Below are 18,587 nucleotides of genomic sequence, written 5' to 3' on the forward strand. Positions count from 1 at the left end.
TCTCAGGGTGGCAGGGCTGCAGGCCTCACAGGGTGGCAGGGCTGCATGGCATCAGGCAGGGTACCAGGGCAGCAGGGTAGCAGAGCTGCCTGCCTCCCAGGGCTGCAGGGCAGCAGGCATCGAAGTGCGGCAGGGCAGGAGGGAGGCAGGTCTGCCGGCCTCACAGGGCGGCCGGGGTGCAGGCAGCAGGGAGGCAGGGCTGCAGGACTCTCAGGGCGGCAGGACTGCAAGGCAGCACAATGCAATCGGGGTTTTGGGGCTCTCCTTTTGGCACCACTGTCAACAAGCAGACGGCCTTTGGTAACCAGCCAGGTATCTCCACACTCCTCATTCTACCACGACTGGCTTTGGAGGTCCCACTGGGATCCCTAGCACTGGGAACTAGCTCACCAGTTACAGGTACCACGACAGGCCCACAGACCGTCGTGGGGCCTGCAGTCCCGAGTGGCTCACCACTCACGGCTACCACCACAGGACCACAGATGATTGTGGGGCCTGTAGGCCCTCGTAACACTACAGGTCCACAGACTTTTGTTGGGCCTGCAGTCTCCAGTTGCTCACCACACAGCTACAACTACATGTCCACAGACGTTTGTGGGACTCGCAATCCCCATGGATGGGCTTAATGTGTCCACGCCAGGTTCCATTCCCTCACAGGCGTCAGGAGCATTCAACGTTGGAGCTGGACTGAAGGCGACATCCAGCACCCCTTCGGCTCGTCCTCTTGGTCAGATAGCCTCCAATCCATCGCATGGAAGTCCAGCTGCTGCTATAGCAAGGGCAAGTACTGTCCCAGTATTGGGACATGCTTCTCGTGCCACTTTCAATCCAGGCACCAGGGACCCACCTGCCCAAATCACAGGCGGTACTGTGATGGGAAACACCACCATTCCCCCTGTTGGAGGCGCTGGTGCGCCCACTGCCAGTACGTGTCCCCAAGGATCACTGGGACAAACAAAATCCAGGTAAAGACCCCCCCCCTGCCCCCGCCCCAAGCCATAGTACTTCTCTGTGTGGAAACACCACACCACAAAGGTCTGTGTGTCCAAGGTCGTGCGTGTTTCCCTCTTACAGAGCACCAGGGCCTTGCCTGGCCACACGACCTCACTTTTAGTTGCAAGAAGCAGCACCGAGATCTCAGTGCTTCGATGCACTTCTAGTTCTACCTTCCCGCCAGGCACCAGGGCCTGCAGGCCTCTCAGAGCGTCAGGGCAGCAGGGCAGCAGGGAGTCAGGGTTGCAGGGCAGCAGAGCAGGGCAGCAGGGCTACAGGGCAGCAGGGCAGCAGGACAGCAGGGCGGCAGTGAGGCAGGCCTCCCAGGGCAGCAGGACTGCAGGGCAGCCGGGCAGTGGGGCTGCATGTCTTCCCGGGCCGCAGGGCTGTAGGGCTGCAGGGCGCCAGGGCGGTAGGCCTCGCAGGGCCGCCGGGCTTCAGGGCAAAGGGCTGCAAAGCTTCAAGCCTCCCAGGGCGTCAGGGCTGCAGGCCTCGCAGGGCAGCTGGTTGGCTTGGCTGCCAGGCAGCAGGGCTGCAGGGCTGCAGGGGAGCAGGGTGGCTTGGCTGCAGGGCAGCAGGGCAGCAGGGCTGCAGGGCAGGCCCTCGGGGAAGCAGGCCAGTCAGCGCCTCTGGGCCTTGGGGGGTCCTGAGCTCGCCTTCCTCGGCTTCCCCGGGGAAGGGTGGCCACGCACACCCTCGGGGCTGAGTGCTCCGGGCCTGGCCCCTGCAGTCCCAGGCCGCGCCCCTCCCCCACGCTGGCGGTTGCCAGGCTGGGGCTCAACCGCCTCCGCCCCGCCCCGCCCCGCCCCGGGTGGCGGCCCCGCCCACCTCGGGCTGCTGGTGGGCGCGGCCCCAAGCCCCGCCCACTGCCTGCCCGGGGAGGGGCCCCGGAGTGGCGGCTCCCGCAGGTGTTCTAGGGACACCTCACAATGGCCGGGCGCAGCGCTCAGCGGCCCAGGTGTGCTGCACCTGCAGAGGAGCCAGGCGCCTCGGAGACCCTCTCAGGTCTGGCTCCAGCTCGCGACTCTGGGGCGCACAGCTAGCCCTGCATGGGCAACCTCCTTGGCAGGTGTCTTCGCCCTCCCCGCCGCCGGCCCCTGCCCGGCCGCAGCCGCCCGCTGGGCACCCCTGCCTGTGACACCGCCCGTCCTGGCCGCGACCACCCTGCCGTGCCTGCCCCTGCCCCCTGCTCTGGGCGCAGGCCATTCCCCCGGGATCGCAGGCCCCTACCGGCTCGCTGCCACGGGGAGCCCAGGAGGCGGTACCCGCTCCCTCAGGCCGCGGGCCCCCCTCTGGGCCTCCTCCCCGTGCTGAACTGGAGGGACCCTCCGGGCCAACCGGGGCTGTCTGCGCGCAGTTCCCTGGGGTGCCGGCCCTCGAGGACTGGGAGGATCCCTGCTCTGGGGCGCGCGTTCAGGCGCCTGCATTCACTACCTGCACAGGGAGCCAAGGCTGCCAGTCAGGTACCATCCCCTCCCCGCCCCCTTTGCAGCCCACAGGGGACGGAGGACAAGGTCCCAGAGCACCCCGGAGAACAGACCGAGGCTCTTGGTGGGAGTGGCCGCCCCCGGAGCAGTGGGGGGACACCCTGGACATCCGAGCCCCCGGGCACCAGTGGCGTTCCCAGCCTCCGGCAAGCCAGCCCTGCAACTCTGGACCGACGTCTCGTGCCCTCCGGAGAGAGCTCGTGGGACAGCACCCCGAGGGCTCCGAGGTCCTCCTCTGAAGGCCGTGTTGCCACCTCTTCACGTGGTCCCGTGGGAGATGCCCTCGCGAAGGCCGACAGGGATGCGGCGGTGCTCTCGGGCCCAAGCCCAAGCTGCCCCTTGCCGCAGGGGACGTGCACCGAGGAGGCGGAGGCTGGAGACCATCGGCCTGTGCAGAGCACGCGGGGCGGGTCGAGGAGGGACACGCAGGCTCAGAAGCCGTCGGGCGTGTCACCGCGGAGCCCTCTGCCACCAGCACGTGCCAGCAGCAGGCAGAACAAGCGGAAAATAGCCATGCCTCTCTGTCTGCCACTGCCGCCACCACTGCCACTGCTGTGGGATCGAGGGGACTTGCCCGCACCCCCGAAGCTTCCTTGCCTTGCTCTTGACAAGAACCTGGGCACCTTGCCGAACACCGAGTGTCCGAGGAACAAGCTCTTGAAGGACAGAACCAAGATCGCGGCAGGCTGCTGGGCCGCTCGGCCTGCCCCTTGCTCCCCGCCACTTGCCTCGGAGGCTGCAGGCTCCCCGCCCGCGGCCGCTCCCGCTGCCCAAGTCCCTGCTCCTCCCACCGCCTCGGCTGACCCTTCTGCCAGGCCCCCGACCCTCTCTGTCCCGCCGGCTTCCCCAACACAGCCTGGTGCTCGGGAAACAGGACCCGGAGTCCCGAAATCTCCTCCCCTTGCTCTTCCTGCTGATGCTCTTCCTGCCCTTACTTCCAGCCCCATTAGGGAAACTCCACTTCGCGGAGGTCCTCTTCCTCCAGGCAGGGCTACAGCACCGACCTCTGACCGCCCCACACCTTCGAGCACCTCAACCTCCTTACACCCACCCTCCTGCGCAAAAGAATCCCCAACCCCTATGTGTGTAGACTCTCCCCCTCTTTTCCTAACGACCCCTCTTCCAGGCCGCTCCACAGGGAGCTCTGTCGTTGCAGTCCGGCCTGGCACCTCTAAACCGACTTCTTCTACCATCGCAGCAAAGTCATCTACTTTGACCTCCAAGCCTATTTCAAATCCTGCTGTCGTGGACATGGACACTACGTCTCCTTCCCGGGCTGTCATCGTCCGCGCGCCCCCACACTCCAGCATGAGCTGTCCTCCGTGTTCCCGGGGCCATCGCAGTATGAAGCGCAGATGCCCTGCGAAAGTTGCAGCCTCCGCCAGTCTACCTGCGTCGATGGCCCCCGGCCCCACCCCACTTCCTGATCAACTCTTCAGCCTCCACATCACCCCTCAGCCCACACATGGGACTCTTGCTGGGAGGCAGCCAACAGCTTTTCTTCCCGGTGCTCCTATCGCCACTGGCTTGCCCAACCTGAGTTCTGGAGCCACCACCACTCCAGTGGGCAGCACCTCTGCAAACCTCAACCCTCACTCTGACCCCGATGCCATGGATACCACATCTCCCTCCCGGGCTGTCATCTTCCACACCCCCCCTGGGTCCCAGAAGAACCGCTTGCCACTTTACAAGGCGCTTCCTGCTTCTGGCAACACACCACCCAGTAGCAGCACTGCCTTGGCCCATGGCTCTACCACTTTACCTCAAAAGTCAGCCGTCATACAGGCCTCCGTTTCGATGCATCCTAACCCAGGAATCGCCCCTCACTCTGACCCCGATGCCATGGATACCACATCTCCCTCCCGGGCTGTCATCTTTCACTCCCCCCCTGGGTCCCAGAAGAACCACTCGTCATTTTACAAGGTACGTCCCGGTTCTGGCAACACACCACCTACCAGCAGCACTGCCTTGGCCCACGGCTCTACCAGTTTCCCTCAAAAGTCGGCCAGCATACAGACCCCCGTTCCGATGCATCCCAACCCAGGAATCGCCTCTCAGCCCACAATTGGAGGTCACAATGGGCAACAGCCTAACAATTCCTCCCTGTTAGGAAAAACAGTTGCCCCAACACAGGCTATCGGCCTGGCCACTCCTATAACTCAGCCACCCGGAGGGACCACAATGCAATCGGGGTTTGCGGGCTCTCCTTTTGGCACCACTGTCAACAAGCAGACGGCCTTTGGTAACCAGCCAGGTATTCTCCACACTCCTCGTGCTACCACGACTGGCTTTGGAGGTCCCACTGGGATCCCTAGCACTGGGAACGGTAGCTCACCGGTTACGGGTACCACGACAGGCCCACAGACCGTCGTGGGGCCTGCAGTCCCCAGTCGCTCACCAGTAAAACCTAACACCACAGGCCCTCAGACCTTTGTGGGACCTGCAGTCCCGAGTGGCTCACCACGCCCGGATACCACTACAGACACACAGATGTTGGCGGGACCTGCAATCCCCATGGATGGGCTTAATGTGTCCACACCAGGGTCCATTCCCTCACAGGCATCAGGAGCATTCAACGTTGGAGCTGGACTGAAGGCGACATCCAGCACCCCTTCGGCTCGTCCTCTTGGTCAGATAGCCTCCAATCCATCGCATGGAAGTCCAGCTGCTGCTATAGGAAGGGCTAGTACTGTCCCAGTATTGGGACATGCTTCTCGTGCCACTTTCCATCCAGGCACCAGGGGCCCACCTGCCCAAATCACAGGCGGTACTGTGATGGGAAACACCACCATTCCCCCTGTTGGAGGCGCTGGTGCGCCCACTGCCAGTACGTGCCCCCAAGGATCACCAGGAAGAACAAAATCCGGGGAAGGACCCCCCCCCAAGCCACAGCACTTCTCCGTGTGGAAACGCCACCACCACAAAGGTCTGTGTGTCCAAGCTCGTGCGTGTTTCCCTCTTACAGAGCACCAGGGCCTTGCCTGGCCACACGACCTCACTTTTAGTTGCAAGAAGCAGCACCGAGATCTCAGTGCTTCGATGCACTTCTAGTTCTACCTTCCCGCCAGGCACCCGGGGCCCACCTGCCCAGCAGGTAAGTGGTGTGAAGGCGGGGAACAACATCACTCCCACGACTGGAAGACCTGGAATTCCTGCTTTATGTCAGCATACCGGGGGCCCACCTGATGCAAGCACAGATGAGAACATCATCGTGTCTATGATGGCAGCCCTCTGTATCGGCAACCGCCCTCAGACCCCTGGGGGCCTACCTGTGTCTAAGGCCCCTGGTGCTCCCGGGAACAGCACCGTACCTACTGCGACTGGACATCATCACGGTCCCCCATTCCTACAGAGCACACAGAACCCCCGCAAGCCACAGCACTGGTGGTGCAATGGGGGATACCGCCATGCCTTTTAGAGAGAAATCTCCACTCTTGGAACATGTGGGCCTGCCCCTAGTCAGGGCACCCCTCTGACTTTGGTGAGCCAGCGCTGTGTGTGCAAGTTCTTGGTCCACTGTTCTGTGCTCTGCGCATGGCTGGGGAACCTTCATAGCCTGTCTAGGAGCCGCCACCAACTGCTTCCTTTCTTTTGTCATGAATCTCAACCTCTACGGAACAGATATTCCCCCACATATTCTGTGTCATAGTAAATGGATTTTGCTGTATCAGAGCCTCAATGGGGCTCTTATCTTTCCCAGATTACGTAGATATACTTCTATATCTATAAAACTTTGTTCTTACTAATCTGCCTTTGCTCGTGTGTCTTTTTGTCTCGGCAGTAGAGAAAGAATGAACCTATGTGAGTGGGGTGGGTTGAACCAGACTTTGTGCCAAATTTTCCGTGTCTCAGTGACTGGAATGTGGAAGTAGCCACAGGTTCTGGCTGCACGCACAGAACCTGAAATCTGCATTTTGAGTGTAAGGGATGGGAATCCAGGAGGAAGGAAGGTCCCAAGGAGGGAGAGATGAGGTGACTCGTCCTTGCCTCCACCCTCTGTGCTTTGCTCTCCTCTCCCCCGACTCTGACCTCAATAGAGGTTGAATAACCCTTGATGAGTGAAAGGAAACCACCCTACGATTTTAGTTTTCTAAAACTATTTAAATGTTTTCTTGGGTGCCTTCCTAGTTTAGACTTAGGCCAATCTTTCTTACGTGTTCCCACTTCACCCAGAGAAGACAGATTTGAGCCCGGAGAAGCAAATGGAAAAAGAGCACATACATGCCTGCTCTGTCTATGTGTGTTAGAAATTTCAGTTGACTTAGAATTTATTGTGCTGCTTAAGCGCACTAGAACAGGTCCTTTTCAATAATCAGCCCAGCTCTGATCTAAATCACTAAAATATCAAATCACCTGTGTGGACAGCAGGGAGGCAGGGTTGCAGGGCAGCAGAGCTGCAGGTCAGCAGGGCAGCAGGGCTGCAGGGCAGTCAGGGAGGCAGGGCTGCAAGCCTCCCAAGGTGGCAGGAGTGCAGGGCAACTGGGTGGAAGGGCTGCAAGCCTCGCAGGGCAGCAGGACTGCAAGGCAGCAGGTCGGCAGGGCTGCAGGGCAGCAGGGCTGCAGGGAGGCAGGGCTGCAGGGCAGCAGGGAGGCAGGTCAGCAGGGCAGCAGGGAGGCAGGTCAGCAGGGCAGCAGGGTTGCAGGGCAGCAGGGAGGCAGGGCTGCAAGCCTCCCAAGGCTCCAGGGCTTCAGAGCAGCAGTGCTACAGGCCTCGCATGGCTGCAGGGCTCAGGGTGCAGAGCCGCAGGGCTGCAGGCCTCACAGGGCGTCAGGGCTACAGGGCAGCATGGAGTCAGGGTCGCAGGCCTCCCAGTGCAGCAGAGCTGTAGGTATCACTGGGCATCAGGGCTGAAGAACAGTAGGACGTCAAGGCGGCATGGAGGCCAGTCGGCAGGGTGGCAGGGCTTCAAGCCTCCCAGGGCATCATGACTGCGGGGCAGCAGTTTGGCAGGGATGCAGGGCAGCAGAGCGGCAATGCTTCAGGTCTCCCAGGGAAGCAGGGTGGCAGGGCTGCAGGACAGCAAGGCGGCAGGATGGCCAGCCTCACAGGGCATTCGGGTCAGGGCAGCAGGTGGAAGGGTTGCAGGTCTCCCAAGGAGGCAGGACTGCAGGGCTGCAGGGCAGAGGGCATCAGGAAGGCATGGAGGCCAGTCGGCTGGGTGGCACTGCTTCAGGCCTCCCAAGACTCCAGGGCTTCAGGGCAGCAGTGCTACAGGCCTCGCAGGGCTGCAGGGCTCAGGGTGCAGGGCGGCAGGTCTGCAGGCCTCACAGGGCCTCCTGGGTTCAGGGCAAAGGGTGGCAAAGCTGCAAGCCTCCTAGGGCAGCAGGGCTGCAGGCCTCTCAGAGTTTCAGGGCTGCACGGCAAGGGGAGCCAGGGTTGCAAGGCAGCAGAGCAGGGCAGCAGGGCTACAGGGCAGCAGGAAGGCAGGGCTGCAGGGCAGCAGGGCGGCAGGGCGGCAGGGAGGCTAGGCAGCAGGGTGCAGGGCTTCAAGCCTCCCAGGGCATCACGACTGTGGGGCAGCAGGTCGGCAGGGATGCAGGGCAGCAGGGTGCAGGGCTTCAAGCCTCCCAGGGCATCACGACTGTGGGGCAGCAGGTCGGCAGGGATGCAGGGCAGCAGGGCAGCAGTGCTTCAGGCCTCCCAGGGCTCCAGCGCTTCAGGGAAGCAGTGCTTCAGGCCTCTCAGGGTTCAGGGCTCAGGGTGCAGGGCCGCAGAGCTGCAGGCCTCACAGGGCCGCCCGGCTTCAGGGCAAAGTGCGGCAAAGCTGCAAGCCTCCTAGGGTGGCAGGGCTACAGGCCTCCCAGGGCATCAACGCTGCAGGGAGGCAGGGTTGCAGGGCAGTAGAGCAGGGCAGCAGGGCTGCAGGGCAGAAGGGACACAGGGCTGCAGGCCTCGCAGGGCGTCAGGGTTGCAGATATGGCACTGCGGCAGAGCTACAGGGCAGCAAGGCGGCAGGTCTGCAGACCTCGTAGGGCAGCAGGCCTGTAGGGCAACAGGGCAACAATGCTACAGGCCTTGCAGGGCCGCAGGGCTATGGTCCTCCAGGGGGGCAGGCCTGCAGGCCTCACAGGCCCGCAGGGCTGCAGGGCAGCAGGGATGCAGGGTGGTAGGCCTCGCAGAACGGCAGGGCTGCAGGCCTCGCAGGGCGGCCAGGAGGCAGGGCAGCTGGGCTGCAAGGCCGCAGGGCAGGAGGGCTGTAGTCCTTCCAGGGTGGCAGGGCTACAGGTATCGCAAGGCGGCAGGGCTGCAGAGATGCAGGGTTGAAGGTATCACAGGGCAGCAGGGCTACAGGCCTCCCAGGGCAGCCAAGGAGCAAGGCAGCAGGGCAGCATGGCTGCAGGGCAGCAGGGTGGCAGGGCTGAAGGGCCTTAGGCCTCCAAGTGCGGCAGTACGGCAGGGCAGCAGGGCGGCAGGGCTGCAGTCCTTGTACGGCAGCAGGGCTGTAGGGCAACAGGGTGGCAGGACTGCAGGCCTCCTAGGGCAACGGGGCTGCAGGCCTCCCAGGTCGCTAGGGCTGCATGGCACCAGGCAGGGTAGCAGGGCAGCAGGGCAGCACGTCTACGGGGCAGCAGGGCAGCAGGTCTACAGGCCTCCCAGGGCGGCAGGGTGGCAGGGCTGTCGGCCCCCAGGGCGGCGGTGTCCAGGCCTCACAGGACGGTAAGGCTGCAGGGAAGCAGGGCGGCAGGTCGCCGGGCAGCAGAGGGCAGGGCTGCATGCCTCCCAGTGCTGTGGGGCTACAGGGTTTTAGGCCTCCAAGGGCGGAGGAGCGGCAGGGCAGCAGGGTGGCAGGGCTGCAGTCCTCGTAGGGGAGCAGGGCTGTAGGGCAACAGGGCAACAATTTTTCAGGCCTCCCAGAGCAGCAGGGCTACCGCCCTCCAGGGGGGCAGGGCTACAGGCCTCACAGGCCCGCAGGGCTGTAGGGCAGCAGGGCAGCAGGGATGCAGGGCTGCAGGTATCACAGGGCGGCAGGGCTACAGGCCTCCCAGGGCTAGGGAACCTTCATAGCCTGTCTAGGAGCCGCCACCAACTGGTTCCTTTCTTTTGTCATGAATCTCAACCTCTACAGAACAGATATTCCCCCACATATTCTGTGTCATAGTAAATGGATTTTGCTGTATCAGAGCCTCAATGGGCTCTTATCTTTCCCAGATTACGTAGATATACCTCTATATCCATAAAACTTTGTTCTCACTAATCTGCCTTTGCTCGTGTGTCTTTTTGTCTCGGCAGTAGAGAAAGAATTGACCTATGTGAGTGGGGTGGGTTGAACCAGACTTTGTGCCAAATTTTCTGTGTCTCAGTGACTGGAATGTGGAAGTAGCCACAGGTTCTGGCTGCACGCACAGAACCTGAAATCTGCATTTTGAGTGTAAGGGATGGGAATCCAGGAGGAAGGAAGGTCCAAAGGAGGGAGAGATGAGGTGACTCGCCCTTGCCTCCACCCTCTGTGCTTCGCTCTCCTCTCCCCCGACTCTGACCTCAATAGAGGTTGAATAACCCTTGATGAGTGAAAGGAAACCACCCTACGATTTTAGTTTTCTAAAACTACTTAAATGTTTTCTTGGGTGCCTTCCTAGTTTAGACTTAGGCCAATCTTTCTTACGTGTTCCCACTTCACCCAGAGAAGACAGATTTGAGCCAGTAGTTTTATATTAACTGCTCAGTTAAGAAACTCTGTAGGATATTGGCTTTTTTCCTTCCATGAGGAAAAATGATGTTTGTGCATGTCAGTGACAAAGAAATATCTCCCAAGGACTTGAAAAGGAGTGGTGATTAAAAGTTAAACTATGTATCACTGTGCTTTACCTCTGAAACCAGTAATACATTCTATGTTAATTAATTGAATTTAAATAAACACTTAAAAAACATTTTTTAAAATAGTGTTAAACTATGGGATCAATATATTTTCTAAAATGGAATATAGAAAGATAGTCATCTAAATGTGAAAGAATGACTCACAGGGCTGTACATTTTGACTGTAATATGATTATCCAGTGAAGTTATTTTCATAATATATATGAAGTTAGAAGATGGCACTAAAAAATTAAAAGTTAGTCACCTATAAAAATGTAGAAAAAGTAGTGTACCCAGAGGTAAAATTTGGGAGTGCACATCAAAAGGCTGGCTGGGTAAGAGTTAAATTAGTAAGTGGGTTCAGATTTTCTGTCTTTGGCCATGTCGTTTTGGCTATCATAGCATAAGAGATGAGAAGTGACAATCCTAGAACATATACAGGCTTTGGGAACTGTATTAAAAGTGTAAGATTATTCCATGATTATCTGGCTTATTAAGGACAATCGAGCCAGATCACATCTCAGTAGAATAGATGTTTCTGCTATTAATCATCCTGACATGAGATTAATCCTACAATAGAGAATTAAGACTTGCAGAATTAGGCCTGAAGCTATGACTGAAGACACCATTTGTTCCCTCTGGAGCTAGGAGGGAATTTAGCTTGAACCTCATGACTTTGAAGGTTCTACAGCAGATCTGGTATTGAGTGGCACACTGTCCCTTGACAGACATGGATAGGCTGGGATCCAGGCCAATAACTGGTCCTATAAGAGGCTCTAGGGTCATCTGAAGTTGTGAGATAGTTTGAAATCTCTTCCATTATCCCTAAGCTTCAGTAAAGCCGCATTCAAATGGACTAATCTGGCCTCAGCTGCACTGAGGGAGAACTATAAAAAAGCCCATGCCCCAGATGTGGAGCCAAGCAGTGTAGAGAACAATATCCCCTCCCTAGTGGCCATGATGAGATTATAACCATTGTCACTGGAGAGAGGTAGCCAACCCCAATGGAGTGATTGCACAAGTTTTTCTATTACCTCTGGCTCCGGTGTAGTGGCAGCTGGGTGAAAGGAAGTCAGTAGAATTGTTTCTGGGCACACATAAAGAGGACTGTCATGGAATGCAGGAAGGACCTTAGAGATATGTTCATTTCTGTGATTGGGAAGTAGGGTGGAGGGGTCATAGATTTACAAAAGAGAAGTGAAATTTACTTTGAATCACAGACCACTCTCTTGCTCATGCGATACATACTCTAGCCACACAGAACCTCTTCTAGGTTTATTTCCTGGTCTAGAATGATAATACCTTCCTTTTGACATGGCTTGCTGCTTTATATCTTTCTTGCTCTGACTGGATGCTATCTCCTCATGGAAAATTTCACTGAACTCATAAGCAGATGACCAACTGGACATTATTCTCCATCTTATCATCCAAAAATGGAGGCATAGAATGTTGTAATTTTTAAAATTTTAATTTATCATTACATTCATAACTTGACATTCTATTTTCCTTTTATTTATTTTTTAAAATATTTTATTTATTTATTCATGAGAGACACACAGAGAGCGGCAGAGACACAGGCAGAGGGAGAAGCAGACTCCTCACAGGGAGCCCGATGTGGGACTTGATCCCAGGACCCCAGGATCACACCCTGAGCCAAAGGCAGACACTCAACTTGCTGAGCCACCCAGGTGTCCTGACATTCTATTTTCAAATGTTATTCATGTTTGCTAGTGTAATGTGTCTTTCCCTGGGAACAGAAATTGTAGTCAGCATCCTAAAAATTTCATGATTCCAAGTCTCAGATCTGAAGGATAGATCCTGGGCTTTGGTAAATTCATCCCAATGACATAATATGGCCTCAGATGTAAAAACACCTTTTCTGGTTCATATGTCTCCACACAACTCATCTTGCTTTTATTTCTTATTTTCACCTTCCATAGAAAAGGCCAAATATTAATCACAATTAACATGGGACAACTCTGTAATAAATATAAATTTCATCCATATTAAATATATTGCATATGCAATTAATAGAAATGTGTAGTCAATAGGGTGGCAATCTCTCTTCCATTTGAGAACTATCTTTAAAAAAAGTTTGAGATTGCGGCTCCTGAGTGGCTAAGTCTGTTAAGGCCTGCTTTTGGCTCAGGTCATGATACCAGAGTCCTGGGATTGAGCCTTGCCTTGGGCTCCCTGCTCAGCTGGGAACCTGCTTCTCCCTCTGCCCCTCCCCCTGCTTCTGCTCTCTCTCTCTCTCTCTCTCTTTCTCTCACTCTCTCTCTTTCAAATAAATACAATCTTTTTTTTTAAGTTTGAGATCATAAATCAGATATCACCATTCAATATGAAAGATTGTATACACATAAATGATCACAAAGTACTTTCATACCTCTACCACCTTCTTTATCCTTTGGTTATTATAATAATTATTGAGAGCAGTTTGAATATCTTTGATCAAAGGGAGGATCCCTCCATTATGGAAACTATAAGGGTAATATCTATAAGCCTGCTTTTCAAATTTGTGGTTGTTTTTTATTCTCATTTCTTTATCCATAGAAATTAGAATTGATGCATCGGTAGTCATCAACCACACAGGGTAAAAATAAAAACTAAAAGCTGAGAAAATGCAGCATTCCTCACACTGTAATGAAGGAGTCAGTATTTCCAAACCTTATGATGTTATACATCATAAGAGACACCTAAAGTCAGTTGAAGTCAAACCACTGTCTTTCATCCATAGATAATTAAAATGACCCCATGTTTCAAGACATAAGTCAAGGATTTTCAGGAGTACAGTAATCTTTAATGGCTAACCTTCAGGAAATTTTCTTTGCAACCTGGGAAAGGTACTGAAAAGAAGCTTATGGACCAAGAAGAGAATTTAATGGGCTCTTAACCCCTTTCAATTGAGGTACAAGATGTGAGATTAGGAAATGGAGCAACTATGTAAGTCTTTCCATTCTATTTTTCACTCGACTCAGAAAGAGTCCAGCTAGCAAAGCACAGTCACTTGAAATTGTACGTGCATCCTCATTCCTTTAAGTACTGAACTTTCACATTTATGAGAGTCATATAGGTATCTCTAGAAACTAAAATCTCATCTTCCTACCTGTAAACTAGTGTATTACAATAATATCAAAGAGAGTGATTTTTAATGTTATAACAGTATCAGAGTACTATATCGAAATAAATGAACATTTCTGCTGTGCTGAGAGAGTACTATAAAATTAAAATGCCAACTTTAAATCGTAAAAGGGTTAATTTCCTGACCCTGACTATGTTTAATTGTTACTAATGTGTGGTATACTAATTAAACATGCCTCCTCAATAATTATATGAAGAAGCTGCAAAGCTTTTAAGACTCATGCTAATCCAGCACCCTCTGGTTGCTCGTTTCTAATTTGTTCATTTTAACATACCAATTATGCGAATTAGAGCAAATAAACATGTGAAAAATTTCTCTTCTGAGACTCTGACCTCAAAATGTTTTGAATCAGATGGAACAATCCCTGTTCTAGCTTAATTATTCTGTTTCTAGAATAGATTAAAGGATTAAAAGGCTGATTTATTTAATTATGAATAAGCAGATATAGCTTGACATTTTGAAATGTTTATTGTGAATTCTCGAGCATGAAATATTGTCCTGCTTCATACAAAGAGGACTAAATGGAAGTAAAGGCACAATGAATTATGATACGAATTTTTAATGAAAACTTGATAAAGAAAATAGAGTAAAATTGTTTCGTATGTACTGTCTATGGCAAGCATTGGGGACCCCCATAAATATCATAGTACAGATGAGGGGAGCATACTGTATCATATTGTATCTTTTTAGGCTAAAGAATTTGTAACACATAATCCTTTTATTTTCTGTCGTTTGATAATATCTGTGAGTATATAGCTCTCTGCTTAGATCTAACCCCCTCCTTTTTTTTCAGGGTTACATTTCCCACTGGGGATGGATTTCTTTTAATGTTTATAAAGTAGAATATATCCAGAATTGCTAGATCTCCTCCTTTTCCAGGTCACCTAACAGATAACGATCATCATTTCCACTTAGTGGATGTAATGGTGCACCCTCTAAACAAAAAGGGTGGCATGTTTTTTTCTCCTCTGGACTGATGCACAGTGGAAAATGAAAGATTCCCAGGTTGTAACACTTCCCTTCACTCAATAACTGAGTCAATATTTACAGGAAGCCAATTCAATACCTTTTATTGTGTTTTTTCCCCTTTCTGATTATAAAAATATAGTATAAACAACGGCAGGGTTGGAAACTCCAAAAAGTAATAGTCACATAACTCCACCATCTTAAGGATCCACAATACATATTTTGATATTGCTTTTACTTTCTTTAGCTTCTTTTTGTTATTTTTAAGATGTTTGAGATCATAATATACGTAGTTTTGCACCTAGCCAGTTTGCTTCCTCAATACTATAACAGCGCTCTCTGATGCAATGAATAACAGATGAATAACATAAATAACATGATTTTAGGGCACTAAATATGACTACGTGTAAATTTTTGTGAGTTCCTTTAATGTGCAGTGAGATGGTTTCCTTTCTTGTAGTGATATCTAACATTGGTATGGACATTGCTATAGATTAATTTTTGCTAGCAAACAATATATTCTGATATTTTTGAGTGGGGAATATCTTTATATATTTAGTATAGCTATTGTCTCTATGGTAAATTTTCAGTAGCTGTCCCTGGGATCATTTTCCTGAAAGCAGACATATATTATTGAATAAAAAGTATCATCAGAATTCTGTAGGTATCAGTGTGGTTGGCCTACATGAAATATTAGTGACAGTCCTCATGGTTTTCTTCTTGTGGCAGGGGTTCTTTCAGAACATGCTGGTAGGGGTTCCTAAATTTCTCTCCTCAATCATAAATGCTTATTTATGTCTTTGTTCTTGTAAATCACCCAGATTGAATTTCAAAACATATACTGAGCACTCAGAATATATCTTTTCCTCTTCTTCACCTGTATCTTCTAGTAATATATATTATGTTCCATAACATTAAAAAAATAAATTCCTCTTGAAGGATTGTTATAGTGAAGCATGCATATCTACAGTGATAACTAATTTAATAATAGTAATAGTTGAAGTAAGCTGAAGAGTGGCCCTCAAATATATCTGTATCCTGTCCTAATCCTGGGAACCTGGGAATGCCACTCGATTTGACAAAAGAAACTGCAGATCTGATTGGACTAAAAATCCTCAGATAGGAAGGTTATCCTGAATTATCCTTAAGACTAGATAATCTAGAATGTTGTAATTGTCCTTACATTATCCTTATAGGAAAGTCGGAGTATGAGAAGAAGGTGATGTGGGGATGGAGTCAGAGACTGAGTGGTATTCTTTTTATTATTATTATTTATTCATGAGAGACACAGAAAGAAAGAGAGAGAGAGAGGCAGAGACACAGGCAGAGGGAGGAGCAGGCTCCATTCAGGGAGCCTGATGTGGAACTCGATCCCACAACTCCAGGATCACACCTTGAGCTGAAGGCAGGCGCTAAACCTCTGAGCTCCCAGGGATCCTTGAGTGGTATTCTTTATAAATGGAAGACTATAAATGGCCATAAGCCAAGGAATATATTTGGTAGTGGAACCCTACCAACACCTTGGTTTTACCCAATGAAACCAATTCTGGACTTTTGACCACCACTATGAGAGAATATATTGGTGTTATTTTAAGTCACCAAGTTTGTGGCAATTTGAGGAGCAATAGGAAAGTAATACAGTAGTTATCTATGTTCATGGTAGAAAATCTGGTAAAGAAGTAAAGAAAGGAATAGAAATAAACCCTAAATAAATCATAGTTAACATGGTGGTGTATTTTCTTCTATATGTATCCCCATAAATATATAGATCCAGTTCTATACACAAACACAAAATACAAATGTGCACACAGAATCTTATATTCTAGGGCCACCCTGGTTGGCTGAGTCAATAGAGCTTGTGACTCTTGATCTCAGACTTGTAAGCTTCAGTGTCACATTGGGTGTAAAGATTACATAAAAATAAAATCTTTAGAAGAAAAAAGAAACATGTATTTTGCTGATTATCTTGTACTTTCCTCATATAATAAAGTAATTTTATGATTTCCAAAAATTATTTTATTACTTAATATTATATCTGTTTATATAGCAGAATTAATTTAACCAATTCCTTATTTTAGGCCAAAAGCTGTTTTTAAAAAATTTCTATATTAAACATATATCTATATTTACATATCATATATTATTTTTATCTCCATATTAAATATTGAAATAAACACCATCAGAAATCTTGTCCGCATCTGATTATTTGCTGAGGTTAATTGCTAGAAGTATAGCTACTAGTTCAAAGGTTATTTATATTTTTAATATATGTGATACAAATTTTTCCTTCAAAAATGTTTTTTTCGATTTACATGTTGTCAAGCAGTGTATTAGACTATCTATATTTGCCAACCATTCTACTTGTTTCTCATTTCAATATGTCACTTTGAAAGGAAAAGTGGTTTATTACTACTGTTATTTTTAAAGCATTTTTTGCTAGAGAGGTTGAACATTTCTTTCATCATTATTGGTAGTCTGTACTTTTTATTTATTTTATTTATTTTTTTTAAGATTTTATTTATTTATTCATGAGAGACACACACACACACACACACAGAGAGGCAGAGACACAAGCAGAGGGAGAAGCAGGCTCCATGCAGGGAGCCCGATGTGGAAATTGATCCCGGGTCTCCAGGATCAGGCCGTTGGCTGAAGGCGGCGCTAAACCGCTGAGCCACCCGGGCTGCCCTAGTCTGTACTTTTTAAATGTAAATTTCCATTCATAAGCTATGCCTGTTTTACCATTGAGGTATTTTTTATTGTTTTGTAAAAGTGTTTTGATCATTGCAATAATAATAATTTTATGCAGTATTTGTTGTATGATTATTTACAATATACTCCCCTTTTATTTATTTGCCATGATTTTGAATGTATGCTCCTCGGTTTTATACCTTAAAACCCTAATGTAAGGAAGATGTTCACTTTTTTTGTATTTCAGATTATAACTTTTCTGTAAAAGTTAGAATCATTTCAATGATTTCTTAAAATTATTGAAAAATGTGAGAAATTGATCATTTTTTTCATTTATTTGATTCTCTTATTTCTCAAGAAACATGGTGACATCTTCCTCTTCCTTTCCTTCCCTTCTTCAACATACAATTTTAAAGATATTGATGGGCTCAAGAAAGGCAGGCATCCGCTATGACATGGAGAGTATGAAGTGGAAGCTCCAGGGACCCAAGCAGAATACCCGAATCCAAGAAGAATGCGAAGGACAAATGCATAAAAGGACATTCCAGAGCAGGGTGGCAGAGCCTAAGGTGGGTAAGGAGGCTACCTATGAAAGGGCAACCCGCTATAGTCAGGCAGAGTGCCATTGGGATAAGGAGGAGGAAAGTAATTGTGTATGTTAGCTGTCTACCATGGGATGTTGAAACCCAGGCTGGGTAAAGAAAGATTTTGAGGGAGGGATATGCCTGTGGGGCATCAGAGTACAGGTGAGGTAAGGAGGGTAATGGTAATGGTCAGATATAGAGTATTAGAACCCTGGTTGGGTGAAGAGGGATCTGCAGGGGTGGGGGTGGCAGCAGCAATGGGTGATTTGTTGATACAGGGAGACTATCACATCAGTAAATTAAGGGTGATGGGAGTCAGTTATATCATTATTGGAGAAGAGAGCTACAAATATAGAATGGGAGAAACTAGTATAAATTCTGCAGTGGTGGATTGCTTGGAGGTGTCAGTATGTGCTCATTGTTTGCAGATAGAATAGATGATAGATAGATAGATATCTATTTGTAACTTCTTAAATAAAATAGATAGATGATAGACAGATAGATGATAGATGATAGATAGATAGATAGATAGATAGATGATAGTGATGTGTGTGAATATACATCTAAAAATCTCTACAGTCCTTTCCACAAAGAGAAAGAAACTGAGAACAGCAATAACCTAATGGTAAGGAAGGCACTTAGGGAACCTGGACCTGCCAGAGATGCATAACTTGAACATAATATGAGGAAACACCAGACACTCCCAAATTAAGGGATATTCTACAAAATAAGTGTTCTATAATTTTCAGAAGTGTCAAGATATAAAATACAAAGAAAGAATGAAGTGATATTCTAGGTTGAAGATGAATAAAGAGACGTATGGTAAGTAAATGCAACATATAATACTGAATTGGAGTCTTCTGCCAATTGAAAAAATTTGGGGTTCAAAGGTCAGATCATATTAATATATTAATATTAATTTTCTG

The 18,587-nt window shown here is 50.0% G+C and overlaps 1 protein-coding gene across 1 annotated transcript; it reads left to right on the forward strand.

Moving 5' to 3' along the window:
- Positions 1 to 239: 239 nt before the first annotated feature.
- On the forward strand, positions 240 to 5,898 carry LOC102151355 (nuclear pore-associated protein 1-like). Its single transcript, XM_038525508.1, has 4 exons — positions 240 to 590; positions 658 to 965; positions 2,063 to 5,406; positions 5,549 to 5,898. The coding sequence occupies exons 1-4, from the start codon at positions 240 to 242 to the stop codon at positions 5,896 to 5,898; spliced, it is 4,353 nt and encodes a 1,450-aa protein (XP_038381436.1).
- Positions 5,899 to 18,587: the final 12,689 nt, after the last annotated feature.

The sequence above is a fragment of the Canis lupus genome, chromosome 1 (genome assembly GCF_011100685.1).
Source record: "Canis lupus familiaris isolate Mischka breed German Shepherd chromosome 1, alternate assembly UU_Cfam_GSD_1.0, whole genome shotgun sequence".
In the NCBI taxonomy this organism is placed as follows: Eukaryota; Metazoa; Chordata; class Mammalia; order Carnivora; family Canidae; genus Canis; species Canis lupus.